General features: G+C 40.2%; 2 protein-coding genes across 2 annotated transcripts in view; one reads left to right on the forward strand and one right to left on the reverse strand.

Moving 5' to 3' along the window:
* Positions 1 to 15,945, forward strand: part of LOC147336844 (protein NLRC3-like) — a 167,489-nt gene that overhangs the window by 54,833 nt on the left and 96,711 nt on the right. The gene's annotated exons all lie outside the window — the stretch shown is intronic.
* LOC147336845 (uncharacterized) lies at positions 3,331 to 14,865 on the reverse strand. Its single transcript, XM_086265568.1, has 9 exons — positions 14,776 to 14,865; positions 6,276 to 6,393; positions 6,115 to 6,183; positions 5,687 to 5,952; positions 5,578 to 5,636; positions 5,398 to 5,446; positions 3,911 to 4,089; positions 3,721 to 3,814; positions 3,331 to 3,381 (listed from the first exon to the last, which is right to left on the reverse strand). Exons 1-9 carry the CDS (start codon positions 14,863 to 14,865, stop codon positions 3,331 to 3,333), a joined length of 975 nt encoding a protein of 324 aa, XP_086121694.1.

Here is a 15,945-nt window from a genome sequence, read left to right on the forward strand (position 1 = left end):
CATGAGTTCTCCAAAGCTGCCTGCTGTCTCAGGACCTGTCTCCAAAAAGAACCAGGGAGCGCTAACATGTTATGTTCTAAACTGATGAAGAAAATGCACATTAAACATAGTATAAACTTACTGAGTGAAGTAATGTGAAGAGGATGCCTTTAGCTCCTATTGGGTTGGTTCCTTGATCAGTGCAATACAGAATCATTCATCTGGTTTGATGTAATGTCCTTAAAACACATCAAAATGAGGCTCTGTAGTCTGTGTGGCCTCCACATGCCTGTATGCTGCACCAGTACCAGCTTCACAACATATTGTATATTTTTCCTTGTTTGTTGACACTGTCAGAAAGATCTTAACTCTAAGTTCTTTAATGAGGCCATGGTGGGTCCTGTTGTTATACACGAGTGCATTATATTGAGACTCACCTTCAGCCCATTGCTGCACATCGGCCACCCATTGCTGCAGTGTGTCGTCATCCACACCCAGCTCATTTCTGCTCGCATTCAGGCTCTCCACTTGTTCTCTAAGGATCCTTATGATCTAAGAATACGTTAATAAATGTCATTCATATGGACATTTTTAGAGTACTGGTGTTTTCCCCCATTACCACACATATTAAAATGGGTGTTGAAAAAATGACCTTTAGATATCGCTGGCTCAAAGTGCGGCCCAGTTGTTCCACTTTCCTTTTGTTCCAGCCCAAAGCCAGGAGGCTCAGTGACAGGGGATTTCTTTAAATCACCCTGTAGTTCTTCAGCTAAGACACCTGAGTTAGAAAACACAAACACTGCAGTTGTCTTTACACGCGTGGGCAGTGACACACACTCTGCGATCTGCGTCTCATCACTGCCTGCGCTCTTTATTTATACATGTCTGTATATCTGTGTGTGTGTGTGTGTGTGTGTGTGTGTGTGTGTGTGTGTGTGTGTGTGTGTGTGTGTGTACAAATAGCTTCTTATTCTAAGAACTCTGAGCTGAGGTTCCCCTTTTTCTAATTCTGTATGTTCTTACAAAAAGAGGAAGCTGTCAGTTGTTTATCACACAAAAGTACATGTCAAAAGTCACGTAGACGTTTGCTTAGTGGTTAAATAAAAGAATACATTTCATGAAGCTGATCACATTATATAAAAACAATATTCTTTTGACATTCCCTCCTGTTGAACAGAAAAATGAAATATACAAGTCATCAGTAAGTAACTACATAATTGGTTGCACTTCATCTTCATCTTACAAATAGGAAAAGAAGTCTTCATGATCTTCATCGGTTTGGGTACATCTGCATATGCTGTGAGTGATAAACTTATCATCTGTGAAATTACAGCTTTTAAACAAGGAATAACACAGGTAAAGAAAAGCAAAACAAAATAAAATAGAATAAAATAAAGTAAAACAAAATAAAACTCCAATGCCGATCAACAGTCTCTATGGCATCTGAAGCCATGTTTAAAGAATGTACATTATCTGCTATGTAGGTGCAACATAGGGTGTTGAATAAGACACACAATTCTCCTTTCTCAGCCAGGATCATGTCCAGTGCTACACGATGTTGCATTACAGCAATTCTGAGAGCAAGCTCCAATTTCTCCTCTGGAGCACGTATTAGGACTCAATCGCCTGGTTTCAACCTGCAAGAGACTGGAGAAGAGTCGTACGGCAGTTTATTGTTCAAAACAATATCCTTATTTTCTAGTAGTTTTGCCATCCATTCTGCAAGAGTTGTTTCTCTGACGGATTTGTCTAGAGGTTCACTTATCACTGGTAGTGGAAAAGGCCTACCATGAACAACCTCGAATGGTGTAAGTTTTTGAGAGCCTTGTGTTAATCTCATCCACATTTTTACTAGGCCTATGCATTCAGGCCTTCCATCCAGGTCTTCCTGTTTCTTCAATGCATTTTTATGTATTCATGTTCATTTTTAGTGTGTGTAAGCTGTTTCTTCATTGCCTTGGTATGCTATAATCAGGTTTAATTCATGCATCTTTTCACTGAGTTCTGAATTCAAACTATCTCACTTCTGATTCTTTCCAAAAATAATTTCACATGTAACAATTTGTGTATGTGTGTTTTCTATTTTTTGTTTACCTCTTTGTTGTGATCTGGTGGACATCTCTAAACCATCATAAGTTCAGGCTTCAAATTCAACCCAATTATACCCTATAGTCACTCGAACTCCTCTGGCCTTCACCTTTCACTGGTCCTTTTTCCTTCACAGTGTCCTGTGTGGCCTTCAAATCACCAACAACACAGTCTGTTCCTTCTCTGTTTCTTTTCAGTATTTGCCTTTTAGATTAAGTCCCAGCCTGGCAAAACATCACATTCAGTGCCTTCAAACAGTCATGTCACACTGTCCTGACCAGCCTGCAGTTCACCCTACATGTTTTCATCACGTGGTTTCTTCTATGCTGCTGCTGGTGTCGTCAGTGTGGTTTCAGTTGCACTTTCTTTTTGCCTGCTGTTAATTCTTCAAGTCCACGATGTTCTGTTGGTCTTCATCAGGAGATTAACTGTCCTTTGAGCTTCTTCTCAGGATCGGGACAAAGTGGGAGGTCAAGCTGTAAAATTTTAAGCCAAAATCTGGCCTGTTTCCCCAATTCTGTTAATCTATGCTTTTGCCGCTGTACTCAAGATTCCAGGTTGAGAGAAGTCCACCTGTATTGACACACTAAAGCATACAATTAATATCCTTTTCATTTCTTTTCTTAAAACCTCCATTTGCTTCTTTTGACAGTCAGCATGTCTGTTCGCCCTGCATTTCAGTTAGTATACAAATAAGAATGAATGAGCAGGAAACTGAGTGGATGCTCACACACAGACACACACCTGCTTTAGACATGTACTTCGTTGTGATGGCCACCCTAGACAGGAAACTGTTTACTTGCTCCACCTCTTCTCCAACTGTAGAAACGGCCCCATCCTGAAACGCACCTCCCCATTTGATCTATAGAAAGGAGGTCACAATACATGACTGCTGAATTCATTCAACCTTATAACAAAACGTCTTAAACTTATCCAAGACTACAAGCTGCAGTAAACCTCGCACATCCAAGTGTGAGCTTTTGCATGCATGACGGAGAGAAAAGGACGCATTGACAAGAGGTTCCTCAGCTCAGGGCACTGCTGAGCCACGTTGGTTAAATATGGGAAATATTTACAGGCCACATCGGAGCAAAGGAACGTAATATGTCCTGGGACGCTAGCTGCAGACTTCCTCTGGAGAAAAGGGGGGTAAGCAAAGATCTCCCCTCGAAACATGTCCAATGCAGCTAGGAGGACTAACAGCAAACAAACAGCTATTTCCATGCCCTCTTCATCCAACTTCCCAGTGGACTTTTTGCTCGACTACTTTGCTGCAGTCCAAGATGAAGATCCACACAACCCTTTCCCTGGGACCTACACACTCAAAGACACGACGGGATTACGCCCTATCAGGGACAAACTTTTTAACACTAATGCAAAAGAATTAGCTGAATTAGCCTTAAGTCACGTTCACACAACACCTCATAAAAACCATGTTTTTATTTTTTTAAATACACATGGTGACAAAATGAAGTATGCATTAAGATAAAGTCAAGTAAATAGTATTACGACAACACCAAGAGAAAAACAAAATAAATATCCACCCATCCAAATATGTATCCACACACACACACGTATGAGTATATGGTTATGGCGTTAACGTCATTTTAACAAGATTAACGCTGACAGCACTGATATATATGTGTATCTTACATCATTTGTGTGTCTCTGGATGTATTTCACAAACTCAGCAACTTCCTCATCTTTCTCAATGAAGACACCTTCAAAGTTCCCCTGCTCTGAAGTGCTGAACGAACACAGTGACAGTTGTTTGAAAAGAAACATCAAAATACAATTTTTGTACAAATCCATATTTGATTTATGTCCACAATGCATAACGTACCTTGCATTTGATTGAAAGCGATAAAGCTTGTGGTTTCCATCAACTGACACGGCGAGCATGTCTGGAGTGCAGGCAGGGCAGCTAAAGCATGGCTCCTTGCACATCCTGTCCACCTCACACTTTACAGCACTCCACTCCAAGAAACTTTTACTGAAGGCATCAGCTGATATTCGGCCAGTCTTTTAAGTAGAGGACAAACAACAGAATATTCAAGGACAGTCATCATAAACATTGATTTGCACAATTTCCTTAAACTTGACAAATTTAGAAACTCACCCTTCCAAAATGGGCTGTTCTTTCTGATAGGTTTGTAGCTTGTACCTATCCGCTGGAACCTTGAAGACAATATAATTACACTGCAAAGCAAAACACAAGTAGGCAAGCTTCTTCATGTTTCTCATGCACGGGAGAGACCGGACAGAGCGCCGTTCCTTCGCTTGGCCCCAGTTGCTCTCGTCCGTTCTCCCTTTTATTGAGGTTACATGAATATGCATGAGTTCATTAACATATGACGTCTACATACACACAAAGAGTACCTTGCCTGTGTATGTGGGTGTGTGTGTGTGTGCGTGTGTGTATGTGGGTGTGTGTGTGTGTGTGTATGTGGGTGTGTGTGCGTGTGTGTATGTGGGTGTGTGTGCGTGTGTGTATGTGGGTGTGTGTGCGTGTGTGTGAGAGATCTGTGTGAGGTCAAGATGTGACCCTGTGAAGACTCTGGCGCTAGCTTGTACCAGGACGTCTGGGTCCATCTAACAAAAGGCTCTTATACTTAAACAGATATACGTGTGCTTGCTATACCATAAATCAAAGATAAACTCTCCTAGGGAGTATGTGATTTATACCAAGGATACTGAGTAGAGGAATGTATGCACCCCCCTCTACACAGAGTTAATACAGACCTCTTTTAGGATGAGACATCCTTTCAATCTACCAATGATTATATACTTCTAAGCATAAATGACAATCAACAATACAAGATCTAACACTTTCATCCAGCACTTTGACAAACGCCTTAAGTGACATCCCTGGTGCAGCTTCTTAATGTCATAGAAAGACTGAAAGACATCCATTGAAAACAGGGTGCAGAAATTTAAGGTGCCAGGCCAATATCCACCACCCTGGAAGTCCTTAACTGAGGGGGAACACATTAGGTCACAGCTGGTGCAGCTCACCACTGGCAGTGCAAGGTTATAACGGCCTTTAGGAAGGATAAGGAGAAATCCAGTCATGGCTCAACAAAGACATTCATTTTTTTCATGTTGTGAAGATTTCATGTTGTTTTCAAAGCAGTCTGGTAAATCCAAATGACCTTTGACAGGTGCCCACATATACTGCGGGCCGAGGGTAATTCAAAACAATGTAGCAATGTACAATTTGCACTAAAACCTGCAAACACATCTATTGTGTATGTACTGTGTGACAAAAGAGCAACTTACCATTTATGGTTACAAGAGCCACAATTGCACCGGGTGAAACCTCAACGTTACCTGCTGGGCAGTCACACACAGTCTGGCCTTTGCACAAGCAACAGCCGAACTAACAGTAAAACACACAATATATACAAAAAGAATTGGAAATTAAATGATACACAATAAATATACAATAACAGAACACTCTCATACACTCATAGTACATAGCAAGAAATGCATAGGACTTAAAAACCGTACCTATTGGCCTGTGAAACTCTGATGAAGGCTGCAACAACCCTCCTGTTACTGCCTCTCTGCTGTGCAGGACAAAGCGTGTGTGAACTGCAATATCACAGTCAGCACAAACGAATGGAAGAGACAGGCAGTCCAGGCACCTCACAACTACTTGTTTGCCACACTGACACACACAGTGTGACTGTGGATCCAGAGTAGCTAACATATTGTCTATAAGACAAGGCCTGGCCTCTTTCCACTTTTGCAAGGACACCATGTTTCTGATCTCCCAGTGAGTAGCAGCTGCCTCAGACGACGTCTCACAAGTCATGGCTGCGTCCTCTTCTCCATCCTCCAACAACTGAAGGAGCTCCTGACGAAGCACCTCAGTTCCACACACTAACAGGAAAAAAATAAAGAAACTCTTCCACAAAGTGAAAAACACTCTGGGCAGTATGTTTCTTAGGACTGCACAAAAGCCCTGCCTAACTCAACTATAACAACAAATATAAAAGCAAACTTTAAAAAAGGAATCACAACATATAAAAGAAGGTAAAGTACCTTTTGTTGGGTTGACACTGGCAACATAACTAGGTTCTTCACGTGGACATTGATGCTGATCTGCAGACACTGGGGGGAAAAAAGAGATTGAAGAATATTTACTTACTGAAATTCTTTGGTGAAAACAAGTTGTGAGATAAAATCAATGGTTGTGAGAACACTGACCACATGGCAACTAGTACTTCGACTGGATGATGGTCTTTGAGGAAAAAAATCTCCCTGTCTGTCACGTTTTTTCCAGCGCACTGGTCTTGGCTGAGGTTCACTCTGTGCATCATTCTACGCAATTAACAAGAAGAAATGCAACACCTAAAATACAGTCCATGATTAAAGCGTGGTGGGGGCGGCATCACAGGCATGGGCAGAAAAAAACCAAAACAAAACGTTCATGCTGAGCCACAGCTGTAAAAGCTGCTGGTCATAATATCAGTTTGGATATGTGGTGAGAGGGAAACATGAAGATGAAACCAGGAGATGTCCTTACTGAATCATCAGAGCTGAACAGTGATGGAGAAACAGGTTTACCTTTTAGGTGACATGAATGAGTTGAAGGGAAGTTATGAACTGTTTCTGAGAGACAAATAACACCAGGATCCTTTTCTAAGTAGCTGACAGCTGGTAACTGTGCAGGGGCGGGTCTAGCAAAGTGTTGCCAGGGGGGCAGGTAGGGCATTAACAGGGAAAGGGGGGCACAAAGAAATACTTTTCTTTCTTATTCTCATTTAAAATGTCTCGCTTTTAACAAATAATTATCTGAATCTTACAACCAAAGTTTTTATCTGATGTAAAATGTATAGAAATCATACATATACCAACAAGACTGTACATCACTGTCACAACAGCGTTTGTTTTCATTCAAAGGCTTTATGGCTTTAATACCTGGGGGGCCGGTCTCTAGTCAAAATGCCCGGGCTGAGTTTTTGTCCCAGTCCAGCCCTGGCCAACAGGGAAACAAACGCCGACACTGCGGTGCAAGTCTCGGACGACAGTACACCTAAAGCTGGGCATACACTGCAATTTTCAAACTGCACAATTGGCTCGCAGGGGTTAGAAGTTGGTAGGTCACGATGCAGGTCTCACACTATACCGCCCGATGCTCTGATGTGACCCGAGTGCTCACACTGTGCCTCCATAACATGAAGGTTATAACAGAAAATCTGTTGCTCTCTCTGTCTTTCACTCACACAGACACACCACCACCATCAACTTTGCTAAATTGCTAATGAAAAACGTTAATCAGGCAGCTGTGAATGAGCAGCAATGTAAATCCAACTATTTTCACAGTTGTTGTGGTCGTGATAATTTTGTGATGCCACATCGAAAAGGCTCAGATGAGCTTTCCAAAGTTCTACAAGTTGTGCCTCCATCGCTTGTGTCCAGATCACACGCTGCACAGCCGTGCTGCTCCGTCTTTTTCACCGACGTGTACGTGTTTGCGCGTCAGCAGTGTGAGCGGCTGCGGTGACACCCTGACGAGCGAGAAATGTTTGTTTCCCTCAGAGAAAGAAAAAAGGCTGCAAAAGTACAGGGAGGAATGGGAAAAGGAAAACACCTGGCTGGGAAAGGTCACCATAACACCTATAAAGCGCACTGCACTGTGTGCCGGTGCACTTTTTCCATAGGCATGCTTCTAATGGTGGGCACATGAAAAACATGAGGGGCGTGAAAGCTCGGGGAACCCTTAACCAATTTCTTGTCCACCAGGTCACGGCAGAAGCAGATATGGTATGTAAACACTGGTTTGTTTTTTAAACCCTCTGGTTAAGGTTAAAATGGGCATGTGCAGTGAATATCAGCGCTATGTGGCCAGAAGTGTGATAATATAATTTATTATGTGTAATAAACAACTGCAAGGATAGATGATTACAACAAATAGATCACTAATACATAAAAGTAATACATAGATGAATAATGATGATGAGTTATGATGCGTAATCATGGGAACAAGCGGGTTTACAAACAGGAGCAGCTGATTACATTAGAAAAGCTGAAATAATACCTCAACTGAAGCCAATTGTACTAAATGCACTAAATGTGCACTGTTACAAGAATATTTTTCTTTCTATTGTTTTCTATTAATTTATATAATTTTAAGTTAAGCAGGACAGAGTTCTTTTAAAGAAAGATTTACTTTTATTCTCAAAAGTTAAGCATGACAGGCTTCTGTATAAGAAAGAGACCTGTTTTACTGTGTTAATGTTGTCATTTTGAGCTAAGAATAAATGGCCAAATGATCATTTGTTTCCCATGTGTTCATATCACAAAGAATATGCATCTGCTTAAATCAAATTCAAGTCAAATGGTTAAAAAAAATAATTTCACACACAAAAAAAAAGAGCTAAAAAATTCACCACACTGGGAAGGGTGAAGACAACTGGGTTGCCCGGCCCTGGCCACGAGGTGTCCCTTATTTATTTCTCAGGGAGTTGGCAACCCTATGTTACATGATCGAAATAACTTGAACACAAACACAAAAAAAACAAAGAGGAAGACCGAACCGGGAGGAAAAAACTACAAGTCCCAGCATCCTCTGTGTTTAGGGAGGAGTAGTGAAAGTGAAAGTATTGAGCCTCCGTTGAGAGGAGAAGGAGGGTGGAGCTGAGGCAGGTGAGCAAAGGCGTTGATTTTGCATGGACGGGAGGGACGTGTCCCCACCAATAATTTGATCTCTTCGAGAAAAGAAAAACAAACCCAATAGAAAGAAAGAAAAAAACAATCTGTCACCCAGCGGTGCAGAAAGAGTTAAATTACGTTCTCTACTGGAGTCCTACGTCATGTGACAAATATGGCCAATGTGATTGGCTGTGCCTTTCAGGGAGCTCTGTTTAGTAGTGATGTGTGATACCACTGATTTCCTTTCCGATCCGATACCAAGTAAAATTCAGGGTGGTATCGGTGATACTGATCCGATACCGATACTCTGTACAAAACTTAATGTTTCATTGCATTACATAATACAATATATAATTGTATTATGTAATTGTAATAATAACATAACCATATTGCTTCATAATGATTAGAGGACATCAGACAACTTGTTTTTATTGCTTAATAATGCAGAATAATCATATAGAAATAAAAAAAAACTGACGTTGTGCGCTATTTGAGCATGTTGCCTGCCTGCAGCACTAAAGGACTCTGCGAGAGACGTCTGTCTCGCCCTAGCAGCACCTGTCCCTGTCCTCCTCTTCAGTTCACCTCAACATAAGCTTATCATATTCTGTGATGTGATTTACTCCGAGGTGTTTGACGAGGTCAGTGGTGTTGCCACAACACCTCACTGTCTTGCCACATATATCACAAACCGCGTCTGGGCTGTTTGTGTAAAACGCGTCCACACGTTGCGCTCAGCCATTGTTGTGAGTGTGCACGCCATGGGCTGCGACACATTTATACAGCCGTATTTCGCACATGACTATGAAAGGCATAAGAGGAAGTAGTTCCTTCCAAATTAGACGATCCGAATGATATAGTTTCTTTCCACTGCGTTCATTTTAATGGAAAAACTACAAATTTACCCCAGAGTACTAAAATATCGATATTATAATATGAGAATCGATTCTAGAACATAAATTGCTGGTATCGGAAGAATCGATATTTCAGTATCGATCCGCACACCACTACTGTTTAGTTTTAGCAGCGGCAAGCCTGCGCTGCTAGGGCCTGCAAGGAGCAGAGGTGGGTGGCAGCAAAAAGGAAGTACCTGGATATAAGAAAGTGTTTTTCAAAGAAACCTGTAAGTTACTTAAAGTCAAGCTCACTCATAAAATGTGTCCGTCACAATAACATTACAGGCTATGCTAGGCTTTGGCCCACATCAGTCTAAAATTGTATGTAACAATGAATAACGTGTTTTGGAAACTAACTGCACAACAGGCAGCACTATTAGTTCTCTCAGTCTCTGAGCAGCATTTCTAATTTTGATTGAAACTGTCAGAGAAAACGGCAGCGTCGAGCGAGCCAGGATATTAGTTTCCAGAGGCTGTTAAAATTATATGTCTGACGTTAAAATGTTGGTGACACAATAATTTCATCCTAATGGCACTGACATATTCATAGGGTTCATTTTTGAGACAAAATATAACGAGGTAGTCATGATTTTGCAAATAAATAAAAATAAAACCTTGTAGTGCACTTTGCACAAATTGTTTTAAAAATGCACTCACCCTACAAACATTACTGATGAGTCAAGATCTGCACAAAGTGACAGAAACACCGAAGCAGCTCCACATTTTATTCTTATTGTCATGTATGTCCTATTTGTCAGGTGACAGAAGAACCAACACAAAGCTCAGAGAGTAATGGTGACACAAGATCACAGGTGAAAATAAAAAACTTAAAATAACCTGGTTGCACAAATATGCACACCCTTAAACTAATACTCTGTTGCAGCACCTTTGCCTTTTATCACTCTAATCAGTCTTTTTGGGTAGGAACCTATTAGCATGGCACATCTTGATGTGGAAATATTTGCTCACTCTTCTTTGCAAAATTCACATATAAAACTATGAATTGTAATTTTAAATGGTTTAAAAGCAGGTAGAATAGCATATGTACACAGCAAATCCAGCATGTCCAAATTAACACTGTCGGATTTGATTTCAACACTATTAAAGTGTCTATATGGGTCCACACCAGAGAGTGTTAATTTAACTCTTTTTGGAGAGTTGGTACGTTAACTCTGATTTAGTGTTAAACACCAAATCTGTCTGGAGTTGATAATTTAACACTTGGTGTTAAGAGTTTATATATTAACTCTCAAAGAGTATTTTAGTTTAACTACGTAAGAGTTATCTTCTAATTAATTCTAAAAAGCGGGAATTTTACTGTTCTGAACTTTTAGAAATTTCTTTTGGAAATAAACATTTACTAAAAAGACGCAACGGTTTTTGAAAAACATTTATTCTGAACTGTGCACCACAATTTCAAAACATTTTCTGAAAGATGTAACAGTATACATGTTCTCACTTTCATTAGAATTGTGTTTATCAAAAGGTCTGACATGGTAAATGCAAATAACAGCATTCTCAGCACTTGTTTCTTCAATACAATATGCATATCCTTCATTCATCACTTTGTAGAACTTCAATGCACTTCTGCTCTCCCCCATATTCCATCTTCACAAGCATATCCTGTGTGGAGATTGAATAAAAAATAGTTGACACTAATTAATGGCACAAATAATCCAGTAAACAACTGCAGCACAGTAAAAAAAAAAAGGAATCTTCTTTGAGCCATTACTTGTGTAAAGTATTTTCCCAAAAGACAAAGACACAGGCAACAGGTAATACTGAACTAAATGTAAAACCTCAACCTTTTTCATTTTTACCTAAACCGTGTGCACAAAACTCTGGAGGGATCTATGCTAACGTAAGAATCCAGTCAGGACGTCTGCTACTGCTGTTTGCTCGTTTTTTTTATTTTATGGGCGATCGTTTTCAGGCTTCAAGCAGCAACATTATACCAACATTTCACATTCTAGACATTGTTTTAGGTGTATTTGACCAAAAGTTTGACTGAAAATTCACATGCAAGCTTTTTTCAAGGCTGTGGTATTTGCCCGCAAACAATACCTTTCAGCTAGCTAAAACAGAATGTTATGCTATCAGCGAGCAACATGGCTAATGCCTTTCACACAGCTTCGTCTCAACTCCAAAGAGCCACAGAAGTAAAAGCTAATAGAAATAATTGAAACAATCTTTGAAAAAATGACTTACCAAGCATGGCAAACAACTCAAATAATGTAGAGCAAAATGTTCTGAAACGGCTTCACTTCAGCTTCGATTGGAGCCTATGGTGCTGGGGGCGGAGTCTGTGAATTTACTCTGTTGGTGTCATAGCCCCTCTAGGAGTTCAGAGTTAAGAGGTCAAGAGTTAATGTTTCCATTGTAACACCTCCAGATTTGACATAGAAACACTCATTTTTAACACTCGATTTTAACTACTATCATTTTACACCTCAGAGTTACATTAAAAGAATGTGACTCTACTTAGAGTAAAATTAACTCTACTTTTGCAAGAGGACTATTAACACCAAAACATTTAACACTTTTGAATTTGCTGTGTAGGCAAGTATACTTCTCCTTTTTTATCAAGAAGCAAAGACAAAAAGGGGAACAAAAGAAACAGGGCAGGGTTCGGTGGTTGAATCATCCGTCCCCACCAATGCCAAAACCAAATCTACGCCTTTGCAGGTGAGTGTTAACATGAATATGTTTCTTCTTATGACATAAAATAATTCCACGCTGTTCGTGTCTGTGGGTGAAATGTGAGGCCGGTCGGCTCCTCTGAGCGCTGGTTTCCTGTAAGTAGAGAGGAAGTGAGTTTAGCTGAGCCTCCGTTTAGTGTGAGAGAGCAGGAGGAGAGTGAGAGCTGTGCTGAGGCAGGGTGAGTGTTAACACCGCTCTGACATTACTGTGTCTCTGTGGCGGGAACAACAGGCTCCGTCAGTGGAGGCAAAAATAATCAGACTTTGGTTTTTCAAAGGAAACAACTTTATGGCGGAAGTTCCCGCACGCTCATTGGATAACGATGTGTCAATCTCGAGCTATTAGCCAATGAGCGTGCGGATTCACAGAAAGACCCGCCTTTATCACGGGACTTTAAAAACTACAATGGCGACAGAAACTCCGTGGGTGGAGTTCAGGGTGACCTTATGAAACTGTGACGTTTGAGCCACTTCCTGTTCTCAGTCCCAGTGTCCTGATCACCGAGTTTTCTGTTGCTCTGATATCTGATATTGATTATATTGGTAAACAGGCTGTAGCATAAACATCAAACACAGCTGAAGCAGTTTTTGGATGGTTGGCTTCAAATGATCCGTCGGTTTGAAAAGTAAAAACAATTTAAAATAGGTGAAGCTGATGCAGGGTGAGTGTTAACACCAGGACTTTAGAGGGAAGAAGAGTCACAGCATGTTGTTCAATCGGGGGAGGCTCTCCGTTGAGGAGAAAAGCTTGAATTTGAATAGGCTTGAATACTTGAATAGGCTGCCTTGCGCCTGATTGTTCTGTAAATAGTTTGAAATGGTTACATAAAAAGCGTCTGAGCCTTGGCTGCATTTTTAGGTAAATATAACTTTGTTGTCTGCAAAACTTGTGTGTATTTTAAAAAATGTACAATTTCTGTTTGCATTTCAAGTTATGAAAATGATTTGTTTAACATGTTTGTGGTTTTTACAGTCAAAAATATCACTTTCTACTCGTATTTTAAATTTTGTCTGAATTTAGATAAATTCTGCTGATACAGTTTGTCAAAATGAGAAAATAACAGATTGGCAAGATAAACAGTTTTTAAATGTGAAATACAGAGGCCAAATCAAAAGTAGTCAAAAACGGCCAATTACACCCTGGACACCAGCTTTCTGGAGTATTTGAAATAACGGTAATATGAGTGGTCCATATGGTCACAAAGAATAGCCACTTGTTTCTGTGCTACCAAAGTTCCCCGGCTTTCATTCAAAATGTGTTTATGGTCAGCACCTGCACATTAAACTACTTAAACATTATAAATGTCTTCAAGCTCACACTGAGGCCTGTGGGGCACAATCAGCCACTGAGACAGTTCACACATTTATATGTGTTTGTATATGAATATTTCATACTTTAAGGCTGCCTGTTTATTTAAGGGAGATGAACAAAATACATTGGAATTGTACAAAATAATATCACAGATGACAAATTCAATAGATTTTAAGTAGATGCTTGTGCATTCTTAAAGTCTTATATGTTGAATTGAACTATTTGATCTGTTCAAAGCCTCCCAGTCAGTGCTGTTCTCCATGCCTGTCTGACTGTACATGTTATTAGCACAAACACTTTAAAGGTGATCCTTTAGGACTTCAGCAATAATACAGACAGCAATGTAGTTAGCAATAAAACAGTTTTATTGGGAATTAACTTAAAAAACAAACAAATATCTGTCTCCTAATTCTTGTCACACAGGAAAGAAGCATCAATATCTGATGAGCAGACTTATTTATTTATTTTTTTGTTTTTTTGTTCACATTTTCACATCTTAATTTTTAAGTGAAATGGGCATTTAGAGTTTATACACTATGTATATACGGTAGTACAGTACAGTGGAACCCCGACTTACAAAGTGAATTCATTCCCGAGGGTCTTTCGTAATTGAGTTGCGCGTTTTAAGTGAGGCGATGCTGAACAATAGGCTATAGGCTGATTGCTAACTAGAACAACAATTCGTCGTTCAAGTGGAACAGCGAAGCGCAAGTGTGGAAACCAAGGGGTTGTCACATGATTCGGAAGGCATTGTGGGCGTTGTAGGCTCAGCCAATCGGAGCCAGCGGATTTCGTTACTCGGGCATTTTGCCATAACACGGGCAGAAATATTGCCATTCAGTGCCTTCATAACTTGAATTTTTCGTGAAATGGGGCATTCGTAAGTCGGGGTTCCACTGTATTTTTGTGTGGTGCGTTTTTCTGTTTCTTAGCAAAAGTTGAACAAAGGTATTTAAGTTCACGTAGGATGATTTGTTTTCATTTTCACATGGTCTTACTGAGGTAATGCGAATTGAAACATGCATTCTTTTTTTTTTTTGGCGGGGGGGCTGATGTGCTGGAAAAGCTTGAAAAGGGACCTTGAAAGTGCTTAAAAAGTGCTTGAATTTGACCCTGAAAAAGGCGTAGGAACCCTGCTCACGGCAAAGCGTGGGACAGACCCGCTCGCCTCGCAAGCAATTGAGCTGTTATTACCACCGACAAAGCGCATGTCCCGGTACACAGCTGCCATAACCCCCGCTGTACACTGACTTCATTTACTGAGGTTTTATTTCCTGATGTTTGTATGTGTCATACGTGTTCCAGTCGCCAATTCTGAATTATAACTAACATTAAAAACATGTTTAAGGAGGAGAGAGAGCAAAAAAATTCGATTAACAGCTGATGTTTGGGTTTTTGTTCAATAATCAGCGTAACCTGATAAACGCATAAAAGAAATAACGTTGGTGTTTCCGTCGTGTAGTAACTGTTAGGTTTAACTGTACAAAGGTGGTTCGACACTATGAAACACATACAGACTTCATGATGTTCGCCTCATTTTTTTATTGTGAATATTAATCATGAGGGTAAACGGCCCTGTACACCACGGAGCGAGGTCAGCATGTCCACGATATCTTCAGCTCTCTGAGTTAACCCATCAAACTAATCTAACACTCATCTACGAATAATTCACGGCTCATATCAATATGATTTTACAGAAAATCATCCTTATTGCTGCCAACTATTACAGAGACATGAAAATCTACAGCATAAAGAACACAAAAATATATAGCCGTCTAACGCAACACTTTAACAGAGATGAATGCATCAGTTTGTCACAGATCAAAGTGGAATGAATGTGATTGGTTGAACTGGTGTTCGTGATCTGTGTTTTCTGCATTTTCATCAGCATAAGAGACTCAGCAGCAGATTATGACAGTTATACATTTGATGAATCACCAAATTAATAAACGCAAGATACAATCAAACCTGTTCCGACAGTTTGAGTTTGTGTTCCCTCAGCTGCAGACTCGCTGCTTTTTAAATGTTTGAGAGCGAAGATGAGATAGAGAATCAGCAGCAACAGAGAACAGAGAAAATCCAAATCAGAGTTTTTCTCTGAATTAAAAGCAAGGAAACAACAATATATTCTACATGGTGAAACTGATGGTTTATGGTGTTTGGGTCTGTTTTTCTGTATTCATGCAGATAAAGTGTAAACTCAGATGAATTATACCATCAAATGTTAAAGGAAAATATCAGGATGAGTGTCTGTGAGCTGAGAAGGACGTGAAGCGAGCAGTTTATCCCAGAGCTGAAGCTGCTCTGTGTG

Source organism: Aulonocara sp. 'chitande type north' Nkhata Bay, linkage group LG3 (genome assembly GCF_057382095.1).
Source record: "Aulonocara sp. 'chitande type north' Nkhata Bay isolate Kocher_YH1m ecotype deep benthic linkage group LG3, A_spYH_male_GT1.1, whole genome shotgun sequence".
NCBI classification, from domain to species: domain Eukaryota; kingdom Metazoa; phylum Chordata; class Actinopteri; order Cichliformes; family Cichlidae; genus Aulonocara; species Aulonocara sp. 'chitande type north' Nkhata Bay.